We start from the raw sequence: 24,836 nt of genomic DNA, 5'->3' as shown, positions 1-24,836 counted from the left end.
GGTCACCACGCGGTGGGTACTTGTGTTCTCCCCGTGTCCCACATCAGGGAACTGGGGCGCGGGGGGAGGGAAGTGCCTTGTGGCGGACCCGGGAACGGACTGTGAAAGCCGTTTGCACGCCCGCACTCCACCGCCAGCTTCACTAGGGACGCCCGCTCTGCCAGCCGCCTCCGCAGGTGGCTCCCCGTGCGACAAGCCTTGGACTTCCTGGCGAGGACGAGCGGGTGCACTCTTCCCCCAGCCTGCCTCCCCCTGCTGAGACCGCGGACAGATGGCCGGTGTGACGGGCGCCGTCTGGCTCGCTTGAGGGAGTGGCCGGGAGAACAGCAGAGAAGTAGCCCTGGCCTCGCGGGGTCACTGGACCAGGGTCGGCGGCCGGAGCCTCCGGAGTCTGGTCGTGCGACAGGTGCAGTCAAACCCGCGATGGGTCTTTCACTGGAGTCGGACCTTCTGGGACTTGGGATCCACTGACACGGGGGCCGAGCCAGGCCCAAAGCCAGACCGTCCAGTCCCGGAGCCTGTGCGCCAGACGTCCCCCCGCACAGCTTCCCACGCACCAGGTTCCGTCCCCGGTTCCGGGGATGGGACGAGGTCAGAACAGAGGGGGCCGAGACCTTGGGGAGTCTACGGTCTGATGAGTAGTTAGACATGGAAACACAAGCACCAGATGAACACGGGGTGAGCATCGGGGGTGGGTTCCCGCAGGGCAGACTGGGCGCGCCGTCCACACCGTGGCGGGCAGAGGAGCCCCGCTCCCCCCAAGAAGCGGGTGTGGAGGCTGAGACGCGCGGGTGTGGTGAGGGCTCTGCGTGGCTGCGAGCGGGGGTGAGGGTGAGGACTGGGGAGAGGTCTGGGGGGCTCCCGTGGGAGGGCCGGTGGGGGGGCGAGAGAGCCGGAGGCGGGGTCAGGGTCAGATGGCCGCGGGCCGCGAGTGTGGACTTAATCTTTTTTTTTTTATTTTTTTTTTATTTTTTTTATTTATTTTTGGGACAGAGAGAGACAGAGCATGAACGGGGGAGGGGCAGAGAGAGAGGGAGACACAGAATCGGAAACAGGCTCCAGGCTCCGAGCCATCAGCCCAGAGCCTGACGCGGGGCTCGAACTCACGGACCGCGAGATCGTGACCTGGCTGAAGTCGGACGCTTAACCGACTGCGCCACCCAGGCGCCCCGAGTGTGGACTTAATCTTAACAACAAACGGCAGGAGGCTTTCCAAGGGTTGCAACCTAGGGGAGAAACGCTGCGAGTTCCGTTGCCATACAAAGGATGCTCTTCAACTGTCGTGGGGGGCGTGGACACGGGAGGTGGGTGGGCAGCCGTGGCGGCTGTCCACGCGGCAGGACAGGGTCTCCGTGGCGGTGGTCGTGGGGGCAGCAAGAATGTGGCAGGCGGGGGAGAAGTCCCGAAGGTGGCCCCCGCGGGACCCCGGGGATCAGCAGAGGAAGACAGACGTTGCCGAGGCGCCCGCGGATCCCTGGGCTTGGAGGGGACCCTGGTGACCGGGAGGCCTGGGGGAGGAAGGGGGCTGGCGGTCGGCTCCGGAAGGCACAGGTTGCTTTTCCTTGACCGGTTCTCCTTGTTCTGTGTGTGGTTACTTTCCTCCTCCTCCTCCCCCTCCTCCTCCTCCTCCTCCTCCTCCTCCTTCTTCTTCTTCTTTGTAAAGAATCTTTTTTCTCAATGTTTCTTTTTGAGAGACAGAGAGAGAGCGCGCGTGTGAGCGAGCTAGTGGGGGAGGGGCAGAGAGGGAGAGAGAGGATGCAAAGCGGGCTCTACGCTGACAGCACAGAGCCCGATGTGAGGCCGTGAGATCGTGACCCGAGCCAACACTGGCCGCTTAACCGGCTGAACCGCCAGGCGCCCCAGTTACGGGTCTTCATTTGAAACTACAGCGAGGGCCGCGTTCACGGTCTTGGTGAGCTGGGAGGACAGGCGACCGCCCACCGAGTGACCCCGGAGTGGAGATCTGGGGACCGTTGGAGAGCACCCGTGTGGTGGGGGAGCCCGGCCGCAGGCTGGAGCGAGGGGGCTGGTGGCAGGAAGGGTCCCGGGAGGGGTGACCGTGCCCCTGTCCCTGGGGGCGGAGGAGGGAGCGCGGCTGTCGGGCTCCGGGAGCTCAGCCTGGGATGCACTGTCCCCGGCCTCCCCGAACTGCCGAGCCGCGGGGCCTCCGCACTGGGTCCGGGCAGACGGAGTCTCGATGGCAGGGGGAGGGGGACGGTGGCAGCGGCCTGCTCACGGGCTCCCCTGTGTGTGACCTGTGCCCTCTGCTCTCCCGCGCAGGACACGGAGGTGCTGAACACGGCCGTCCTCACCGGGAAGGCCGTCTCGGTTCCCGTCAAGGTCGTGGCCGTTCAGGAGGACGGCTCCGTGGTGGACGTGTCCGCGGCTGTGGAGTGCAGGTCGGCGGATGAAGACGTCGTTAAGGTACGAGGGGCCTCTCCGCTGGGCCTCGCGAGGGTCCGGGCCTCCGGGGGGCCCCTCCCGCTGTCCCAGGGTCCCGTGGGGCTGGCGCCAGGGTGACCACACTGAGGAGTGGGGGGCCTGGCTGGACCTGGAGGGGCCGTGCAGGTGCGCTGCTTCCCTCCCGGAGTGGGGACCCCCGGCATCTCGAGCAGAAACAATTTTCGTCCCCTCCTTTTGTTCATAGGACAAAATTTCCCTAATTTTAGCAATCCGCATGTCATCTCGATGTTTGCCAACTTCTTGTGTAAATAACATTATTTACTCTGTATTTTCTTTAACTGTCCCACTTTTTCAAAGTTAAATACTAATTTAGCCTCTGAGGGGAAGGAAAAATTCTTCCTCTACCCTGCAGATTCTTCCAGCTGGACTGAGAATTAAATTGACATGAGACAGACCAACGGGAGGGGAAAAAAACCAAAGTTTTTTCACGTGGGCGCAGAGGCCCAATCATGAAATTGAGGCATAAAGGAACGACCAAGGCAGGCGGGTTTTGTCCTTTTTTAGACAAAAAGGCAATGAATCTGTGAGGATTTGACAGGACAGAGAAAACTTAACTTTGGGGGCTTCGGCGAGTAAGGAATTCTACCAGACAGCTCAGCTAAGCACCTGGTAAGGAATTCTATCAAGAATGAGGGCTGGGGCGGCAAATGAGGAGAAAGAAACAAGGGATGTTTATACTGCTTTCTTGTGTTACCACTTTCTCTAAATTTCCAAGCTCCGTGATAAGGATGTCTCTTTACCTGCTGACACAGGGAGGGTACCTTTCACTTGAGCTCTTTAGGGTCCGAGAGGGGAGGAGCTGAGTGTCCTTATACAGCCTGTCTCTTAAGTAACTTTTATTTAAAATAACCGATATGCCCCGGGACCTCATCATGAAGACACTACCATCCACGATCTTGACGTACTAATTTTTTTGTTAACATACATTAAAATAAAAGTCCCTCCATGTGCCTCCTAATGTAATTTGAGCACCAGTGGGCTCCAGCTCATGGCTTGAGTGATCTGGCCATGGGGCATTTCCTCTGGATTCTTCATTCTAATTAGCTGTGTCTCTGACTCCAAATTCAGCCAGGGATCAGCCCGTGGTTTATTTCATGTTCTTTGCAGGGGTCTGGTTGAAGCACCAAATTTAGAGTTTCTGCCTGTTTTTTTCTTGGCACACTGGTTGGCCATTTCCTTTTGCAGCAGACGATTCATGGAGAAAAGACTTAAAACTTCAGAAGGTCCTTTCTCCGTTAACTTGCTAAGGGAGCCCCCGGGGCCCGTCCATTCATTCATTTTAGAAAACCAAGGCACGGAGTTCTGCCTTTCCTCGCCTGTCACAGGTTCCTGTTTAGAGGTTAGATGAAACTTGGTCCCAGGCTGAAGAACTTTGCGGTAGACAGAGAGGCCTCCAGCTTCTCGCCGGGTAGAAGTGACCTCCAGGAGGCTGTGCCTCAAGCCTGAGATGGTTTTGATAAAGAAGATTTGATGTGTCTGTGAGCCCTAATTAAAAAAAAAAAAAAGTTAATCCTTAGGAAACGCAAATTTGGCACAGCCTGCTTCCTGGGCTTGGAATGCTAATTCTCCCTGGAGACAGAAAGGGGATTAGCTTCAAAGCACACGCCGCCTTGCCCCGGGGCTCCTGGCGGGCCTTGTACTCTGTGGGCAGGTCTGATTAAACAAATCTAAGGCCTTCTGTATTCACAGTTTAGGAAGATCTGAGCCAAGTCCTACGAGCTCATCTGCACGGAATGAGAAATTCTGATGGTGCATCGCCCTTGATTGCCTTTGACAGTGCACTTCATTTACTGTTCCCATGTCATTCCAGAGGGAGACACGGGGCCGTGGCATATGAAGGTGGCGTCTGGGTGATGGTGGCCCAGACAAAAGGCCTGTGTCTGCAGCCCCTAGATGTGTGTTCCTTCCCGAGAGCCTGGGGGAGCTTCCCAGGGTGGGCTCCCTCCTCTGCCGCCTTGGAGTATGGCCTTTGCTTTGTTTCCCCTTCGCAGAGGTAACCTAGAAATATCTTCTGATAAATTGCTTTGGAAGACAGTAGTTTGGGTGTTTTTTTTTGTTTGTTTTTTTGGATTTTTGTGGTTTTGTGTTTGTTTTTAACTTAGCTGTCACTCTCCATGGCCCCATGAAGTTGGAGCTCTCTTCCAGAAAATTATGACCTGATCTTCAGAAGAACAAACCAGAGTGAGCAGACCATCCAGCTTGGAGCTGCTTTTGAGACTTTTCTAGGGGAGCCCAGGCTCTGTTGCAAATCCGGGGGCTAGAATCAAGGGAGGGGTATTAATGAGTTGGATGTGATGCGTTTGTCATGGGTTTAGTGTCACTATTTGTAGGAAATGTCGCCTCAACTCTGAGATGAACAGTGTCACCTGCAGAGCTGTGCCCTGGCCTCAGTGTCATCCCAGGGGCATTTCCCAAACACGGGACACATTTGTTAGCACCCCTTGGGGAGACCCCCTAGCCTCTACGGTTGCAGAAAACACTATGATCCCCAGGGAGAATCTTGCAGGGCTCACCAAAGATCTTTGTGCCTTGGAAACTCTGTGCATTGGGACCGTGATTTAGGTAATAAGGGGAAAAGTATAAATTTAGGAAGATGTACATTGTAAACAGATCGGCTTCTTTGACTTGGGATTCAATGATGTTGGAGGGACAGAAACCGAGGACACAAATGACTTTGAAAGGCTGGAAGCTTGGCCAAATTTGGCAAGATTGGGAGGGATAAATTTTACGTTGAGAACTTCTATGTAAAAATCCACACACAGTAGAGGATGCGTCTTAATAATAGAGTGTGTGTGTGTGTGTGTGTGTGTGTGTGTGTGTGTGTGTAATATCCAAATTTTGCCATCCTGTAAAAATTGTCAAATTCACATAGAAATCTGGTTTCCAGCTCGTTATGATGAAGTCAAAAGGTTAGGTAGTCGTTTGCCCACGTTGCTTCCTGGGACCCCCACCTGGAGCTGGGCCCTCCAAATCACGACTGCCCCCCACCCCCTCTCGCTCCCACACGGAGGCTTGCAGGGCATTTGTCATTTCTTGTCGCCCTCTTGCTGCTGGTTTTCTGAAAGCACATTTCGGGGGAAAGTGAGGTATTTCTCGTGCCCTGGATTCTATAAAAAGTCAGCCACAAATGCTGATCTCACTCAGTCACCCTGACCGGAATCTTGTGTCTTTCTAGGCGGGGGGGGGGGGGCAGCACTGGATGCTGGACTGTATTCTGCTCAAGGGTGTTGGGGGGGGAGGTACCTGGTGTCGGTGACAGAGGGGTGGTCGGAGCCCGTGTGAGCGTGGGGCCTGGTGAGAAGGAAAGGGACAGGGGTGGGGTGAAGAGGGACACAGGACAGCTCTCTCTAAGCCTTCCAGGGGCCACCGTTCGGGAGACAGAGTACATCTGTGCCATTTAAGTCCCCAGAGTGGAAATCAAAAGGAAGCCATTCTAGCTCAGTCGAAAGACAAAGAAGTCAGAGGCAGGGAATCCTCTGGTCAAGATTTCGGTCCAACGATGTCCGCTCAAATCCCGACTCCACCTTCCTCTCTACTTGACCTTGGACAAACTGCTTAACATCTCTGAGCCCAGCGTCCTGATCTGTAAAAAGAGGACGATAATGATACAGTGTGGGATCTTCTGCAGGGATTTGTTCTAAAGTCAGCGTGTAGGTCAGAACAAACGGTAATCAAAGTAATCCTTGAAAATCCTTGACAGAAAACCTGGGTTCACAAAGTTCGAAAGATAGTTGATGTATTTTATTTTTAATTAAAAAAATATTTTTTCAAGTTTATTTATTTATTTTGAGAGAGAGAGAGAGAGACAGACAGACAGACAGAGCATGAGCAGGGTAGAGGCAGAGAGAGAGAGGGAGACACAGAATCCCAAGCAGGCTCCAGGCTCTGAGCTGTCAGCACAGAGCCTGATGTGGGGCTTGAACTCATGAACCGCGAGATCATGACCTGAGCCAAAGTCGGATGTTTAACTGACTGGGCCGCCCAGGTGCCCCAAGACAGTTGATATTTTTTGAATAAATGTCTCCTTGCATTTGAGCTGTGGCCAAATTTTCGGGGGGCATTATCGGGCATAGTTCGTATTGAAGGGAATGTTGGGGGTATCTACGTAAGTTAGATTTGAGCAGAGTTGATGGTAAGATATGTGTCTCTCTTTTATCCTCCTCTTACGTCTTCTGATGCAAGTGTTGTCAGATAGCAACCTCCAGTTATTCCAAGCACATATAATTGAATTCTTGCTTTTCAAATCTGTGCATGATAGAATCCCAAGATGGAGTTTTGGGGATGATTAAATAAGAGTGTATATCTAAAGGAAGCCACGTGATGCTTGGTCTGCAATAGATCAATCAGTGAATGTTATATCTAAAATACCAACATCCATATTCATATCTGCGTATTTTATATTTTAGCCCCTCCTTGATTGTGGGCTACAGAGGTCTGTGGGATACAGGTCTACAGAGTCCATGGCTTTGTTTTGGTAACGGTGCTTTCCCCAGTCCTGTGCAGAATCTGGAACACAGTGGGGGCTCAATAAATATTTGTCGAATGTATTAACGAACAAAGGATGAATGAATGCTAGACCTTCCCAGAGATGGACCTGTCTGTGAGGCGAGAGTGGTTGCCTGCCTCGTCTTTCTCGGAACATCTCCACTGAATTTCCTCTTCCTGGAAATCTTGAAAGGGAGCGGGGGAGGTTTTCCACAGTCAAAGGGACGTGGCATTGGGTAATGACCTGGCCCGGACACGGTGATCCAAGCCTTCTTGGGTTCTCGGGGGGAGGCTCTTGTTCCAGGAGGACTTACCGATGATCAGCGTGGGGGCAATGCATAAAGAGCTTTGGGAGGTACGAAGGTGGAACGCGCATGAATGAATTCTGTCGCTGGGGACGGACAGTCGAGCTACTGGTATTAATAGTTAGCACGAGTTGGGAACGTAGTAGGCGACAGGTCCTGTTAGAGTGAGGACGTTAGAAATGTTGGCCCATCTAGTTTTCACAAGAAGCCTTCAAGGTAGGTGACACTACTATTGTGCGTGTATACACGAGGAACCATCACGTAGACGGGTGAGGAGCTCCCTGGGCAGTGAACGTGGGGACACAGTCCCCTTCAGTTCATCTGGGACGTTGTGTTGGGCAGGGGAGCCCTCCCGCAAGCCAGGAGCAAAGCATCATTCCATGGCTTTCTCATCCGGAAATCTGTGCTAATGGACTTTTCCTGAATTTGCCAAAGACTTTCCTTTTCACGTTCACCCCCGGGAAGTTGGTAGATTAGTTTCCTCTTGCTGCTATAACAAACTACCGTCACCTTAGTAGCTTCAACCAGTGACATTTGTTACCACGTCATACTGGGTGTCAGGGGTCTAAAATGGGTTAGTGAGGGGGGCACCTGGGTGACTCGGTTGGTTGAACGTCCGTCTCTTGGTTTCGGCTCAGGTCACGATCTCACGGTTCGTGGGATCGAGCCCCAGGTCAGGCTCTGCGCTGACAGCACGGAACCTCCTTGGGATCCTCTCTCTCCCTCTCTCTCTGCCCCTCCCCAGCTCATGCTTTCTCTCTCTCTCAAAATAAATAAATAATAACAAGATTTTATGAATGAATGAATGAATGAATGAATGAAATGGGTCAGTGGGGCTGTGTTTCTGTTCCTTGGCTTCTCCGCCTTCTAGAGGCACCTGCATTCTTGGCCGTGGCCCCTCCACACCATCTTCAAGTCAGCTGTCGTAGCACCTTTAAATCTCTCTCTCCCTCTCTCACCCCTGGTTCTGTCATTGTGTTTCTGACTCCCACCCTCCTGCCTCTCTTTACTAAGGACCTTTGTGATTTGGGTGTAATTAGGCCCACCTGGACAACCCAGGATAATCCTTTCACCTCAAATGCTTATCTCAACTACCTTTGCCCCGTATATTAGTTTTTTAGAGCTGCCGTAACAAGTTCCCACCGACTCTGAAGTTCAAACAGTATACATTTAGGGGCGCCTGGGTGGCTCAGTCGGTTGAGCGTCCAACTTTGGCTCAGATCACGATCTCACGGTTTGTGCGTTCGAGCCCCGCATTGAGCTCGCGGCTGTCAGCGCGGAGCCCGCTTCGGATCCTCTGTGTCCCCTTCTCTCTGTCCCTCCCCCACTCTCGCTGTCTCTCTCTGTGTCTCAAAAATAAAAATACACATTAAAGAAAAGACCACAAAAGATCATAAATTTATTTTCTCCCAGATCTGGAGGCCAGAAGTCTGAAATCAACCTATTGGCAGGGCTCTACTCCCTCCAGAAGCTCTGGGGAAGGATCCTTCCTGCCTCGTCCTGCTTCTGGTGGCTGCAGCTGTCCTTTGCCCGTGGCTGCGTCCCTCCAGCCCCTCCATCTTTGCTCGGTCTTGCCCTTGTGTCTCCGTATGACCTTTTTCTCTTACAAGGACACTTGTCAGGGGATTTAGTAGCCACCCTAATTCAGAGTGATCTTGTCTCAAGATCTGTGCTTACAAGAGCCCGTTTCCAGATAAGATCACATTCATAGGTAGCAGGGGCTCGAACCCTGGACATACCACTTTGGGCCACAGGTCAACCCCCTACACCATGCAAGGCAATGTGTTCACAGGTTCTGGAGACTAGGGCATGGGCACATCCGGGGAGGGGCTCTACGCTGCCCACTACAACACGTTTTCTTTTCTTCGCGAAGTTTCTTTTAAAGTTCTACAGAAGAAGGAAGAAAATGCAGTTTCCATGTCGTAATTATGACTTAATCTTTGGATTATCTATCCTCCCGACTCAGTGATGGCCTCATGTTCTCATGTGTTGGTGACTGTACTGTTCGTCAACGAACTGTGGTCTCTGGAACCACAGTAGCCAGCCATACATCGTCAGCGGGGGAGGCACTGACTCACGCTTGGAGAGAAATGTGTAAACTCATGCTGGTCTTGAAGACGGTGCCCTCCATCTTTTTGGCTGCAATAATTACGTTTCCAGCCTTCTAGTATCAGCTGGACTTGTAATAATGAGAGGCTAAAGGCTTCGGGAAAGGGCATTAACATGTTAAAGCCTTCTCTGCCCCAGGGAAGGATTTTCTTTCCAGAGTTGGTCTGTGAGGGGTATTGGAAGACAGTGGATGTGCTGCAAAAAATACGAAGTTTTCTGCTGCTTGCTCAGCAACGTGTGGGGAGCTGGTCACTAAAGAGAACCCGAAGTCCCCTCTGGAGGGTATCAGCTTTGATCGAGCACCTGTCTTTCCTGGGTCAGGCAGCACCTACAGAGGCTGTGCGAGCCCACGCTCCTTGAGTGGTTGGATGTATAGAGAGGACCCAGGGGAAGGTAGGTGTGTCCTGATCTTGGGCTTTGGGGAAGCACATCTGAGCTGGTTTGGACTGGTGTGGTAGGTCGGGGGTAGTGGGCAGGTAGTGGTGAAATCCTGCATTGGTGAGGTTTTTTTTTTTGGTTTCATTTGGTTGTGAGTAATAGAAACCCAAATCCACTGTCTTAAGCCCCAAAGGGGGCAATATATTGACTTGTACAGCTAAAAGAGCCAGGTGACTTCAGGCAAAGTTGGATCCAGGAGCTCATCTGCCTTTCTCTCTGTGGTTCTGCACGTTTTCTCCCTGTGCTGCTCCTGTTCCCTGTGCCTGGCACCTGCTCCCCAAGCCCTGCACCTGTGGGCATCCTGGTGTCCTCTGGGGGCCCCGACTCGGTGCGGCCACCTCCTTCCTGCCGTCGTGTGCCCCCTTGGGTCCTCAACTCTATGTGTCCCTGCGTGCATATACGGATTCGGGACTCTGCACGCTGTACGTCCTCGTGCATGTCGAGGGCAGGGTCTGTGTCCCACGGGTGTCCCTGTCCCCAAGGTCCATCAGAGTGAACAGCCACAGCAGCACACGTCTTAGGCACACACGACACCAGGCCAGACTCCGCTCTGCTGGTTTCAGAGAAGGCACAGAGTCCGGCCCGCACGACCCCACGCGGTGGGTGTGGGCGTCACCGAATCTTACAGCTCGAAACCGAGGAGCTGTGCTCGGTGGGTTTTGACCAAACATCAGCCCGCCGCGTGTCCAAATTCATCGCACCAAAACGTGGACAGACATTTCTTCCCGTTTCTTCGCTCGCCTATAGACAGACTTAAAGACGGATGTGTCTGGAAGTCCAGACCTTTGGGTAAGAGTTTTGATTTTTAAGTGTTGGGAAGTCATTCTGTTGAAAGAGCTCCGTAAGCACGTCTTGCCGGGGGCTGTCAGTCTGGCCCTCCCGCCCCCGGGACAGCAGGTAAATGAGAGGAAGATGCCCCCCAACCCCAGGTCGCGGGTGGGGGTGGGACGGGGGACGCTGTCAGGACCCCCCAGGTGCCGATGAAGCGGTGGGCTCAGAACAGTCTCTGCTCTGACTTCTCCTGAAAGGGTCCTTGTCGGCTCTGGGCTGCAATGGGCTCCCAAGAAGCTCTCAGACTGATCCGAATTTTATTTAGCAGGAGACACAGAGAAATCCAAAGGAGGCTTAAGGCGATGTCTCTCTCTCTCTCAGCGATGCTTGGCAAAAATTCCTACCGAGAACACTGTTATTCTATTTCTGGGCATGAATTTCCTTCCTTTGCCCACCACCAGGAGCCAGGCGGCTAAGAATAAGTTGTCAGGCAGCTTGGATGTTATTGCCTCATTTTGTCCTTCTTTGTGCTGGTGATTTGGACTTGCACTGTTCCTTCCTAATTGGGGACGGGGCATGAATTTCCTGTTGGCCGGAGGATGGGTCCTGCTGCATTCCCAGCACTGTGTTCCCATCAGCACCACTGTGATTTCAATATTGATTAGCTCTTTTGTTCATTTCGGCCTTTGCATCTCTGATGAAGAGTGAACATTCTGGAACCGTTTCTGCATAATGCAGAGAAGTCTCAGAGTGAGCCAGAGTCCGCCCGCCGACCTCCTGGCCTCGCCCCCTCCGTCCACGTGGCCACGTGCTCCCCAACCTCCTCTCTTGGTGCCTCCCGTCTGCTCTCCTCCACCCTGCCCTGCTCAGGTCCAAGGTCCGGGATGTGCTGGAGTCTTGGGTCTGTGCATGGGCCTGGGGCTCCTGGAGACATATTTGTTGTGCGTTCAACGGGAGGGGAAGGGACCCTCGTCGATGGTGTGGGGCTTGGCTCACGATTTAAACTCCCGCCGTGCAGCTTTGATGGTGGGCAGAGCGTATCAGCTCCATAGTCAAATTCACTGGGTTTCCCGAGGAACTCAAATCAGTTACACAGACTTTAATAGTTAACTGGGTCACTTACCTGCAAGTGCTAGGCACAGGTATGAATGGATTTAGGCACACAGGCGATGTGTGGCGGCCGCTCTCACAGGCTACCGTTTTTCCAGAGGTACGATGCATATTCAACAAACTGCACATACTAAAGCATACAAATTTGACGTTCCAAATCGTCCGTCATCAAAATCAAGATAGCAAACGTATCCTCAACCCTCGAACGTTCTTCCTGCCCGTCTGTAATACGCCCCTCCTGTCCCTCTCCAGTCCTCCCCAGACAAATGCACTTCTTCTCTCTGTCCCTGAAGATCAGTGTTCATTTTCTAGAGTTCTGTATAAGTGGGATCATGGAGAGCGTGTTCTCTTCTTCCTACGTCTGGCTTCTTTCACCCACACGGTTCATCTGAGAGTCGCACATGTTGTTGTATAGATCGGTAGCCCATCCGTCCTTACTGCAGAGGAGTGTTCCATGGTGTGTACTGTATTACACTTGGTCCATCTGGTGGTGGACATGTGGGTGGTTCCTCGTTTGTGGCTCTCACAACTATTGCCGCTACGAACGTTCATACGGGTCGTTGTCTGGGTATAAGCTTTTGGGTTAGAAAAGTTGAATCATATGGTAAGTAAACATTTAACTTTTGAGAAACTGCCAGACTATTTCTAAAGTGGTTGTGCCATTTTACATTCCTGTCACCAGAGTCGGAGAGTGCTGGTACCTCCATATCCTTGTTGACACTTGGTGTGGCCAGCCTCTTGAGCCAGTCTACTGGGTGTGCGTGAGTGTGCTGTTTTAGTTGTAACTTGCACGTCCCTCTGGATTAATGATGTCAAACACCTTTTCATGTGATATTTGCCGACCACAGACCGTTGGTGAAGTGCCTGTTCAGATCATTTGCCCATTTTTTTTTTTTATTGGCTTGTTTGCTGTATATCATTAAGTGTTGAGAATTCTTCTTTTCGCTTTAGGTCCTTTATCAGTTTGAAATCATGGGATTTCAAAATATTTTCTTCCAGTCTGTGTTTGTTTTTTCATGACTGATAGGGTCTTTTTTTTTTTTTACTTTTTTTTTTAACGGTCTCTTTTTTTAATGGGGTCTTTTGAAGAGCATACATTTTTCGTTTTGACGAGGGCCAATTCATCCATTTTTTCCCCTTTTACAGGTTATACTTTTGCTGTTGTATCTAAGAAATAATTGCCCACCCCACATTCACAAACATTTTCTCATATATTTTCTTCTCACAGTTTCATAGTGGTAGTTCTTACATTTAGATTTATGATCTATTTTGAGTTAATTTTTGTGTATCATGAGAGGTAGGTGCATAAACTCATCTCTTCTGCACATGGCCATCCAGCTGTCCTGGCACCATTTGTTAAAAAGACTGTTCTTTCCCCCTTGAATTTTCTTGGTGTCCCTTTTTGAAAATCAATTGACCATAAGCGTAAGAGTTTATTTATGCATTCTCCACTCTATCCCAATGAACGATATGTCTCTCCTTATGACTGTATAAATGTCATCTTTTCTGATTACTACTGCTTTGTAGAAAGTATTATAATTGGGATTGGCGAACCCTCAAGCTTTGTTATTCTTTTTCGTCATTATTTTGATTATCCTGGGTCCCTTTCCATTTGATTTTCAGGATGAATTTGTCCCTTTCCGCCCAAAAGGCAGATGGAATTTGGGAATTTTGATAGGTTTCACATTAAATCTGTAGATCGATTTGGGTAGAGTATCACCATCCTAACAATGTTAAGTCTTCTGATCGTGGACATGCGATGTCTTCACATTTGTGGGGTCTTCTTTAATTTCTTTCAACAATATTTAAAATTATGAGAGTGTAAGTTTTTCGCTTCCTTTTTTGTGTTTGTCCCTAAGTATTGTATTCTTTTTGGTGCTGTTGTAAATGGAATTGCTTTCTGATTTTTATTTTTGAGTTGTTCCCTGCTAGTGTGCAGACACTTATTTGAGTTTTGCATTTTGATCCTCTTTCCTGTAGCTTTGCTGGATTTGTTTGTTGGTGTTATCAGTTTTTTTTAAGCGGATCCCTTCGGATTTGCTGCATACAAGGTCATGTCACTTGTAAAGAGTGACAGTTTACTTCTTCCTTTCCAATCTGGAAGTCTCTTATTTCATTTTCTTGCCTAATTTCCCCAGCTAGAATCTCAGTAAAATGTTGAATAGAAGTGGTGAGAATGGTTATTTTTGTCACTTCTCTGATCTTAGGGAGAAAGCATTTTGTCTCCATTAGGTATGATGTTAGCTGAAGGGTCTCTTCTTGGTTTTGTTTTTGTTTTATTTTGTTTTTTCTTGTTTTTGTTTTTGTTTTATTTTGTTTCTTTCTTGGACATGCCTTTTATTGTGTGGAGGGATTCCCTCCTACTTCTAGTTTGTGGAGTGTTTTTAGCACGAGGGGGTAGTGGGTTTTGTCAAATGCTTTTTTTGCATCTGTTGAGCTGATCATGTGGTTCCACCCTTCTATTGCTAGCAGTGTTATAAAGCTATTTCTGTAGAAGAAAAAAGTTTTGGAATATTTTGAAGCTCCCAGTGCTCCTTAGGTCAGGAGATAACAGCATTCTGGGCCACCTCCATTGGGTTTTTGGTTTTTTGTGTTTAAATCTCGGTTTATAAATTTGTGTGCTCGATTATTTCTCAGCTCCACACACGGATGTAGAAAATCGCAACAGCATTGCTCTGTCTTAGACTCAAGAATAAGCTGGTTGCCATCCGTGCATCCAGAGTCTCAAGCAGCGTGGGTGGAAGGAGGCTTCTAGTTTGAAACTTTTGTTGTATAAATAGAAGTTATTAACCATGGGGGCGCCTGGGTGGCTCAGTCAGTTCGGTGTCTGACTCTTGATTTCGGCTCAGGTGGTGATCTCACAGTTGACCTGGAGCCCCATGTTGGGCTCTGTGCTGAGTGTGGAGCCTGCTTAGGATTCTGTCCCTCTCAGGACACCTGGGTGGCTCAATCGGTTCAGTGTCTGGCTTCGGCTCAGGCATGATCTCGCGGTTCGTGAGTTCGAGCCCCGGGCTCACTGCTGTCAGTGCAGGGCCCGCTTAGAGTCCTCTGTCCCCTCTCTCTGCCCCTCCCCTGCTTGTGCTCTCTCTCTCGCACACAAATAAAAATAAGCATTAAAAAAAAAGATTCTCTCCCTCTGCCCCTCTCTCCCCTCACATTCTCTCTCTCTCTGTGTCTCTCTCAAAATGTTATTAACCACGAGTCAGGTTTAGGGGCGGACTTTCGGGAGTGCCTGGTATCCCTGGCAGGGATGCTAATCGGGGCGTGAACCCTCATTTGATTTGTCTCCTCCTGATGAATGTCCAGTGCCATTGACCCTGAGCTTGATTTTAGAAGCGGAAGCCGCTGAAGTTCCTAGACGTTTGTTTAGTGGGGAGCACATAGGCTGGTCTTGTACGTCTCCTACACAGAGACGTGAACCTCGGGTATAAAAGTGTTCCTCCTAGCTCGGCACGGAGCCGGGTTCATCAGGAGGCACGTCTCTCCTATCCACGCGCAGATCCCCGGCGTTTGCGCGCAGCCTGTGAAGGGGCATCGCAGGCAAGGGAGCTGGGCCAAGTTATGTTACATCATCTTCTCTGGTAGCATCTTACTCTGGTAAGTTTCTGTACTTGTTAAATCCCTGGGAGCCTTCATCTGGGCTGAGGACGGATGTGTCTCCCACACCTCTTATGTCCCGTTGATGTAACACGGCTGGCAAGCAGGTCCGAGGAGGGAAGAATCAGAGATCAGGTGCCAAACCGGAGATGCTGCCTCCATGACCCGTACGTAAACGATAGACACAACTGCCTTTAAGCCTTCTGGGTTGGCCCCTCCGGGAGGGCACGGGATTTTGTCTATCTTGTTCGGTGCTGATTCCTTCCTGGCTGGAGAGGCACTTGGCACACAGTGGGCCCTCAGCAAATATTTGTTGAATGCATGAACGTCGAGAACCTCTAAAAAGTAATCTCCCAAAGTAACGAAGATCAGCGCACGGTCACTTCCTCAAGCCTCGCGCTTGGTTTGAGAGAGGAGAAGAAATCGAATCCCGGCGGTGCGTCTGGCAGTGGGGCGAGCACAGCTCCCGGGGGATGAGACCGTCTCCTCCAGCTCTTGGCTGTGGATCTGAGAGTGCATTTGCTTCGGAGAGCACTGCAGGGGTGGCTCCTGTGGGTCCCTGCACCAGAGAGGGGCTGCAGGTCTGCGTGATTCCATTGCAGCCGGATTGGGACTTTCTACAGTTATTTAATGGCGACAGTAGAAGCAAACGCTTTTGTGATGGTTGTTTGGAGACACAGATGGGCTTCCTGAGGGCAGCAGCCAAGCCCGGTCCTTCTGTCCCAGTGCCAGCACCTCCCGCAGAGCCTGGAGAGCTCATTCTCAGCAAACGGGAGCCAAGCCCTCAGCAGGTGCTTGCAGAGTGCACGACATCCTCCCTTGTGGCCGAAGGGAGAGTGCCGCAGGGAACTCAGGGTGGGTCAGTCTTTCCTTAGATTCTACCTCTTCCCCCTCGCCCGTCTCCCGCGTGCACTTACCGAGTGAGTGCTCTTGCAGGGCGCTGTTTTTGGTGTCGTGGGGGAGGTGTTAGAACATGTTGGTTTAATGGTTTGTTGATCCCTTCTCTCCGTTAAGCTGGCAGCTCCATGAGGGGCTGGGACCGGGCTGAGCTTGCTTGTCGTGTATCCCTGTCACCCAGCACCGTGCCTGGCAGGTGCTCTTTGAACGGGCGGCGAATGCAGTCTCGTGGGGGCGAGGGGCTTATTGGTGCCAGGGATGATGCCGCCGCTCATGCAAGAGGGGCAGGCTTGGTGTCCGGCAGACGTGGGTTCTAATCCTGCCCCAGCTGTCACTCTCTGGGGAGTTGTGGGGAATCTGCTTTCCAAAATGAGCCTCAGAGACTAGCGTTTATTGAGCACCTACTACGTACTGACGCCTAAGCTCTTCAGGTATAGCAATTCGTGTAATACTTAAAATAGCCCCGTCGGGTCTGACTTATAATCTACGTTTACAGATAAGAAAGTTGACGCAACAGGGAAGCAAGGCACTGTCCCCTAAATGAAGGTCACCGAGTTGGTAAATGTCAGGGCTGGGGTTTGACCTTGGGCAGCTGGACTCCGGGCCAGGGCTCTGGGCCCCTGCTTCGCAGAAAGCAGAGACCACTGTTTCACAGTGAACGCGGCCCCACTGAGTGGTCAGATTCTTGTTTCGGGGGTAGGCAGGAATGCCGTCTTCCACAGCTGCTAGGAACATAAATTCCGTCTCCGCCGAAAACAAGGAACCAGATTTCTCCGAGGGGACGGAGAGGATCATGCCTGTTACTGAAATGGACCCTCATCGCTTCCATTTCCAAGAGGATAGGGGTTTCCAGCAGGAAAAGATCATGTATATTCATGCAGTCGACTTACTCTTTGCTGATTACATCTTCTAAACCGCTCTTGGATTCATCTGCCATGGAGACATTTAAGGCTTAGGTTGAAATGCTAAAAGAAAATCTCAGATTTCAAACACTTCTGTTGACTTCTGTTCCCCCTGCGGTGCTGGGTTAGCCTTCTAGAGAGCCCCCCAGCCCAGACGTGCCGTACCGTTTTGACCACCTCTAAAGCTCAGTCTAACAGGCTCTTTTTAACAATTAAAGACCTCAGCCTCAAGCGATTGCCCTAATAAAGTCATCTCTTAACGCCCTGGACAACTGAGTGCTTTCCATCATCAAGGGCGTCAAGCGTATCACTCCCCAGGGTGTCCGTTCCCAAGAGGAGAGAGATGAATATATCGAGTTCCTGACATCCTTTGTGTTGAGCGTTGAGTAAATATTTGGGTTACACCCTGACTTCTTTTCCTACGAGCGCAGTTCTGCACAGAGCATTAGATGGCCCTGTGCGAAGGCTGTCTGTGTGTGTGAAGGTGACCCCTGGGGATGGCTGGTTCCTCAGGTGCCTTTCCTGAGAGCCACGTTGAGTGACAAAACAGTACTGGGACGCTTGCGGGGTTTTCCAGCTCTGATTTCTGTGCTTACACTTGGCCCTGGTTGGGACAGCAGGGACTTTGGTCCAGCCTGTTGGGCAAGTGAATTTTGGTTTCATAAATATATCTAAATGATACAGGATGAGTGACACATGAGCCGAGACAGTACTTCCTCGTCTGTGCCCGTGTAGACGTCACCAACCAATCCTCAGCACTTCTTGCCGGCTCCTTCTCAAGACAGAGCTCCCTTGAGCAGCTGCTGTGTGTTCATTTGCATTGGCAAGTGAGACGAACCTGTTTCCTATTTCTGGTAGAGTCTGGGGCACTAAGAAACGTTTTGCTGAGGACTGAAGAGTGTGGGGACGCCTGGGCGGCTCAGTGGGTTCAGCATCTGACTCTTGGTTTTGGCCCGGGTCGTGATCTTACGGTTTTGTGAGCGGAAGCCCGGAGTCAGGCTCTGTGCTGCCAGCTCGGAGCCTCTGCTTCGGATCCCCTGTCCCCCCTCTCTCTCTGCCCCTTCCCCACCGGTCCTTTCTCTCTGCCTCAAAATAAATAAATAAATTGAAAAAAATAAAGTCTTTAAAAAAACAATGTTATTAGGAAAATCATAAGGAAGAGAAACTGCATTTATCGTACGTACTGTATTTATGAGAAAAAAAAATCCATAGTGGACGTGCGCAGTTCAAACCCGGATTGGTCAAGGGTCAACTGTCTATCAGGATGTCCTTAGGCCAGAGGCCGTGAAACGACAGGCTTTGAGGCAAACATAGCCCTCAAGACATGCTCTTTTTGGCCGGGAAAGTACTTGACAATATAGATACTTGGATGCCAACATTCACAAATGAGTTGATTTCACCCAAACGCCGGGCTGCTCATTTCCCTCGGAAAGTGAGATCTCCAGACGCAGCCCCAGTGTCCCTGAGCTGCAGTGGTAGGCTGGTGAGTACGGCTGTCCCCTCTGCAGGGGGTTCGGGGGTCTCCCCTGAGTTTCTCACAGTCCCCAACTTCCCCGCCATTCACAGCACACCTGCCTCGCTCCCTTGTGTCACCTCCCCACTGCGGGAGGGATTTGGTTATCGGGCCAACCCCAGGCCAGTCGTGCGGAGATAAATAGCTAGCTGTATGAGTAAATTGAGTTCTATTATAAACACATTAGGTAAGTTACATGTATCCGGTCTGAAATAGTAGGACAACATACGAGGTGCAATTATGCGAATTTATTGCTAGTGTCAGGAGGGGTTTCTGCAAAGCTGAGTCACTTCACGAAAAAACTGCTATAATTTCAGCAAGCATGGGGCTACTTCCCGGGCTGGTCAGAGCACAGTTTTTGTACCCGGAATTTCACACAGCCCAGGCCCTGCCGGGATGGGCGCAGAGGCCATCGGGGTGGACCCCGGTGACGCTGTGCAGCCAAGCATTGAGTTCGTGTCAGGTCGTCCCCTGTGGCTGCCAGCCAGGCTGGGTTCCCATGTGCCGGGCTCTCTGGAGATGGTCACTGGGAGCCGGGACGTCCAGCCCCTCTCTTCGCGGCACTGAGCGAATCTCGTCTCGGCCAGTGCCCCTCAGCACGGACCTTTCACACCCCTCTCGTCTGCATTTCGGTTTTGCAGCGGCCGGACCATCGTCCGTAATTCTGCTCTCGCTTTGCCTGGAGTCTCAGAGAGAACACCCCTCGGCTGCCGGTTTTCGTACCCAGAGTTCACGATTCGCGGTGTTCTTTTATAGGAAAGTTTCTTCTCTAAAAGAGATTTTCATTAAGTGCTTTCAGAGTGAGTTTGGAAAACACGAACCCTCTCTTTCCCCTGAGAATATGCTTATCCTGCCAAAATGCTTTCCTTTTATGCGACTAATTTATGTGCAAGCCCCGAACACCTAAGCTTCTGACTCTGGCATCCGTGCCAACGGAGCCTAATTAACAGCGCGTCTCTCCAGCAGGCCCAGTGCGTGCAGAGCGGGCGCAAGAAGCCGGGCACAGCCATATGCTGGGCTCTCACCAGATAAACACCCCCTAATCCCTTCTGGGGCACCGTTCGATGAGTGTGAAGTGCTTGGATCTTTTCCTAAGCTAACGAGCATTGGTGGTGCTTTTAAAATCTCCCAATGTCAAGGGATGAGACGCTAAAATGAAAACATTCCACACATAAGCATATGCTACACTTCACATCAGATCGTCATCATGGGCCTCATTTGCGGGTGTAGTTTTGTTTAAGGGGCAAAATTCTGGAAGCACTTGTTTGTTTCTTAGGGTGGGATCAAACCTTGTTGAGTATGATTCGGGCAGAGATTTTCCTCTGTGGAAAAGGACCAGAATTCTTTTGTTTCTCCATAGACGTGGCCCAACAAGCAGACTGCAGAAAGTGTCCCTTGTGCTAGTTTTATGGCGAGAGCGGGAGACGAGACCGGACAAGAGTGGGCATCAGTGGGCCTGTTGCGCAGGAGCTGATCTGGGCTCCTCAAACGCACATGACCAGCAGCATCTCCTTGCAGGTCAAGTGGACTAAAGCCAGGGAGGCCTGACCATCTTCTACGTACGTGTTCTACCAATCACTGTATTTGACGATGTTTTGCGCACGAATCTGTCTCCTCTGCTCAGTCGGGTCTCCCGGGCAGGAACCCTTGGGGTCATTTTGTGCCCTCGCAGTCTTGTCCAGAACCTGCCATATACCATCACTGGCTCCAAGCTGGGCCTGAGTGTTAACCCCAGACTCGTGTGGACTCTCTGTGCCTTTAAGACAAACTTGTCGCCCGACCCCCGGGCTGCACCCCTGTGTGGGGTGTAATCAGACAATCTCTGAGGTCTCTTTTAGTACCAAGACTTAAGGTTCTGAAATGAAGGCGTGGGTTAGATGGGAAAGGACAGAAGCAAGTGGCCTCCGTTCTGCCCACACGGGCCCCGAGGTCTGCACTCGCCGAGAGGCCCCGGCTGGCTCTGGACAGACGGACGGCTTGGGAGAGACGAGGAAACGCACGTGCCGGGCGTGGTCCGGCTCGGAAAGCCAGACCCGACCTGCGTGAAAAAGAATGGATGGGAAGAAATGTGGTTGAGTGTAAAAGGTGTCACGGTCAGGCCTGGAAAGGCTGACTTGGGGCGTCCCCCACGAGCGGGGGCCTCAGAGGTGCTGTTGGTGCCAGTGAGGGCCTGTTGGCGGGATGGGCACGGAGAGGCTCACAGACCTGTGGCCACGGGTTCCTTCCACCTACAGTGCTGAGCAGGCCCAGTCAGTCTGTGTCGCTGACCCTGCCCAGTTCTGGTGTATCTGCAAGGCCCCAGGCCCCAGGCCGTGACCCTGGCTGCAGAACATCAAATAAGGCAACACGCTTGTCCTTAAAACACCTGCCTTACAATCCAGGGGGGCAGGCAAGTAAGTGTTCATGGAGTAAGTCTTGGCACAGGAAAGTAAAAAACGGATTTTTTTCTCCTAGTGCGCTCGAGGATGATGTGACTTGGCATATTTATTTTTTATGACAGTCTAAAGACTCTATAAGCAACCTGTATAGCACTGGGGATAGAGGCAGGCTATCCTGATTTCTGTCCTGATGTTTGCATTTATCTCTGTGATCATACGAGGGCCCCGGAGGGCTCGGTCCTGTAGCACGTGAATATTTAACTCTTGAGAATCCAACGCGTGTATTCAACTCTATACATTTGGGCGTTTAGCCAAAGAGAACCTGTACTCACGTTTACATACATATACGTGTCTATGGTAGGAATTCTGCATCTTTAATTTGGCTCTTTGTTACTCTGCCTGGGAAAGGGTAAGTCCCGCGGGGAGAACGTGCGCGTGACCGTAAGCGTCGGCCCACCACGGTCAAAGCTGTGTGGTGCTTTGTTCTGAGGGCCGGGCAAGTGGGTCGTGACGGCTTCATTGACCTCTTCCCCTTCAGGGAGACACTGAAGAATGTGCTGAGCCCAGCGAGCAAACCCTCGACCAGTGAAATGTTAGAGGGACTGGAAGGTATCTTCACGGAAGGCGGAGGTGCCGGCAGACTGGGGCACCCGGTTCCAAAGTGCGCTCGCGTGTTCCAAGGTGCACTTCTGCACCTTGATGCCATTTTACCTCGGTGAACGTTGGAACCCACCTGCCATTTGCACGGGTCCTTGAGAACAGAAGGACACGTTTTATATGCAAGTGCTTATTTGCGCCAAATGAGGCCAAATGACCTTGCGGGTGGGGGAGCTGGCACTCAGGTATTGCTGCTTGCTGGCTTAAGCGTAGCCCAGGAATGTTCTAGGGAGAGCGAAGACGGTCAAGGTGGTATGCTAATGCTCACTCATCGGAGGGAAGGGGGAGACGACGATGTCAGAGAGGTGGATGCGTCAGATTCATGAAAGCCTAGCATCATCTGGGGACCCGCTGGGGACAGGTGCACATTAAATCCTAGGGATTGTTACTCTGTACATTTCTTTGTTGTCTTCCCTTCCCTCTTCCCTTCCCCTCCCTTCCCCTTCCCTCCCTTCCCTTCCCTTCCCCTCCCCTTCACTTCCCCTCCCTTCCCTCCTTTCCCTTCCCCTCCCCTCCCTTCCCTTCCATTCCACTCCCCTCTCCTCCCCTCCATTCCCTTCCCCTCCCCTCCCCCTTCCCTTCCCCTCCCCTTCCTTCCCTTCCCCTCCCTTCCCTCCTTTCCCTTCCCCTCCCCTCCATTCCCTTCCCCTTCCCTACCTTCCCTTTCACTCCCCTCCCTTCCATTCCACTCCCCTCTCCTCCCCTCCCCTCCCCCTTCCCTTCCCCTCCCCTTCCTTCCCTTCCCCTCCCTTCCCTCCTTTCCCTTCCCCTCCCCTCCTTTCCCCTTCCTTCGCTCCTCTCCTCTTCCTTCCCTTCCCCTCCCTTTCCTTCCTTCCCCTTCCATTCCCTCCCCTCCCCTCCCTTCCTTTCCCTCCTTTCCCCTCCCCTCCCCTCCTCTTTCTTCCCTTCCCCTCCCTTCCCTTCCCTCCCCTTGCCTTCCCTCCCTTCCCTTCCCCTCCCCTTCTCTTCCCTTCCCTCCCTTTCCTTCCCTTCCCTCCCCTTCCCTTCCTTCCATTCCCTCCCCTCCCTTCCTCTCCCCTCCCCTCCCCTTCCCTCCTTCCTTCTTTCTATTTAAATTCAAGTTAGTTAACATACAGTGGAGTCTTGGCTTCAGGAGTAGAACCCACTGATTCATCACTTCTGTGCAACACCCAGTGCTCATCCCAGCAGGTGCCCTCCTCAGTGCCCATCACCCATTTCGCCCATGCCACCACCCCCCACCTCCTTTCCAGCCACTCTCAGTTTGGTCTCTGTACTTAAGAGTCTTTTATGGTTTGCCTCCCTCTCTGTACTTACCTTATTTTTCCTTCCCTTTCCTTATGTTCATCTGTTGTGTTTCTCAAATCCCACATACACTCTTACTGTGTACATTTTAACATGAGGGAACGTGGTCACCCCGAGCACGTGGCTGTTTGCCAGAACAATGCGGGAGTCTTTAATGAAGCAGCTTAAACTTAAGTCAAACGGATGACTTTAGATGCAGTGGATTCCACTCGTGCCCGGAGCGGCAGCTTTCTCAGACTTCTTCCTGGAGACCCTTGTTTACAGGGCTGGTGCAGTCTCCACAGTGGCTGCTGTGCCCTCCCGAGCCAGGCCCCCCAGGGAAGCTGCCCCAGGCCATTCTCCCGTCTTCCCTCCGAGTGCCTGGTGGGACTCCCAGAATTCTCACAAGGGGTACAGACTCCCCTACCTTTACAGGCCCCAGTGCCCTCACCCTCTCACAGCAGCCTATACTTGGTCTTTGGCAAGTCAGTAACAGTTTTCACCTGGATTCCTTTGATGTGGCTTTTGTGGCACCCAGAAGTGTCTGCCCCCGGGGAAACACACGCTCAGTGTCCCTTTCTCCCTGCAAGCACACGTCCTTTCTCCAGATTCCGGGCCTGCAGCCCCGCGGGGCAAGTTTTAACTCTGCAGTCTGATAAGGGTGGGAAGAATGTCTTTGCAGCTTTCTCCATCTGTGAGTTGAAACGAACCTGGCTGACGTGACTCAGTCTCTGATTTTCATCCAGCAGAGAAGAACCCAGGCCCCTTGTTCTAAGAAGACTTTAAGTAAAAGGTAAGAATGAACGGAACAGAGAGATGGGATCAGAGGTGACTGCAGCCCCTGTATGATCAATAATCAGGAGGGTATTGGGTCAGAACGCACAGCCTGGACCACTGGCTGCCCATGACTAGGCAGGCGACCTACCTGAGCCTTAGTTTCCTCATCTGTAAAATGGGATGAAGAATAATTTTCCCGCAGTGCTTAAGTGCAGGATTGTTCAAATTAAGGGCCACTTTTTATGGGCTCTGACTAGCATTTTGTAAAAACTGACAGAATGGGGGGGCGCCTGGGTGGCTCGGTCGGTTAAGTGTCTGACTTCAGCTCGGGTCATGGTCTCGAGGTTCGTGAGTTCGAGCCTTGTATCAGGCTCTCTGACCTTCCCTGGCTCGTGCTCTCACTCTTTTTGAAAAAAAAAAAATTAAACACTTAAAAAAATGATGGAATAGGATGGCTCAGAGTGGAATAAATGGTATGGAGGGCATTGGAACAGAATAAAAAATTCCGAGTGACAGGTAGCGAGGGTAAGTACTTTTTCACGGAACTTTAGTTTCTGTCCCTTGTATATACATCTTGTGGATTGGTCATAACGTAAGATGTATTTTCTGTGGTGGCTTGGGATTCACAGCACTGTTTGAGACACACTGTCATCGAGTGCATCAATTAGTTACTCCTACGTAACAAACGGCCCCCGTATCTCAACCGCGGGCCACCATAAGCACTTCGTCATTGCTTGCGGGCCTCCAGGTCTGCTGGGGTTCAGCTCATCCAGGCCACAGACATCGAGAGGGCAAACCCAATCCTTTAACTATGTTTGGAGTGTTTCATTGTGGCATTTTTGCTAAAAATTCTACGGCACAAAGCGAGTCGTTTGCCCAAACCCAATGTTACGGGAGAAAGTATGTTTTGCCTCCGGGGGGCGGGGGGAACAGCAGAGTCGCATGGCAAAGGGAAGGGTGCTGTGCTGGGCACAGTCTTGAAATCTGCCACATGAGGCCACTGAGAATCTCAGATGCCACAGTATTTCATAAATTGTAAACTGCCGTCCGTTAGGTTTCGTCTTCCTAGCTACCCACCGGGGACCAGAAAGGTCATACCTGTGTTAAGAGAATTCCTCACTGATCCCCCCTTGGGCCCTGGAAAACTTCCCCCGATCCTTCCCTGTCCACT

The 24,836-nt window shown here is 51.6% G+C and overlaps 1 protein-coding gene across 1 annotated transcript in view; it reads left to right on the top strand.

Moving 5' to 3' along the window:
- Positions 1 to 24,836, top strand: part of LOC109277780 (transmembrane protein 132B) — a 366,439-nt gene that overhangs the window by 320,115 nt on the left and 21,488 nt on the right. Inside the window, 1 exon segment of the mRNA XM_053901892.1 lies at positions 2,281 to 2,424. Within this exon segment, the coding sequence (XP_053757867.1) occupies positions 2,281 to 2,424 (144 nt within the window).

This window comes from Panthera pardus, unplaced genomic scaffold (genome assembly GCF_024362965.1).
Source record: "Panthera pardus isolate Hobbes unplaced genomic scaffold, ASM2436296v1 HiC_scaffold_14, whole genome shotgun sequence".
Classification (NCBI taxonomy): Eukaryota; Metazoa; Chordata; class Mammalia; order Carnivora; family Felidae; genus Panthera; species Panthera pardus.
Note: the sequence above shows the minus strand (reverse complement) of the source record. Positions and strands in the feature narration are given on the sequence as shown.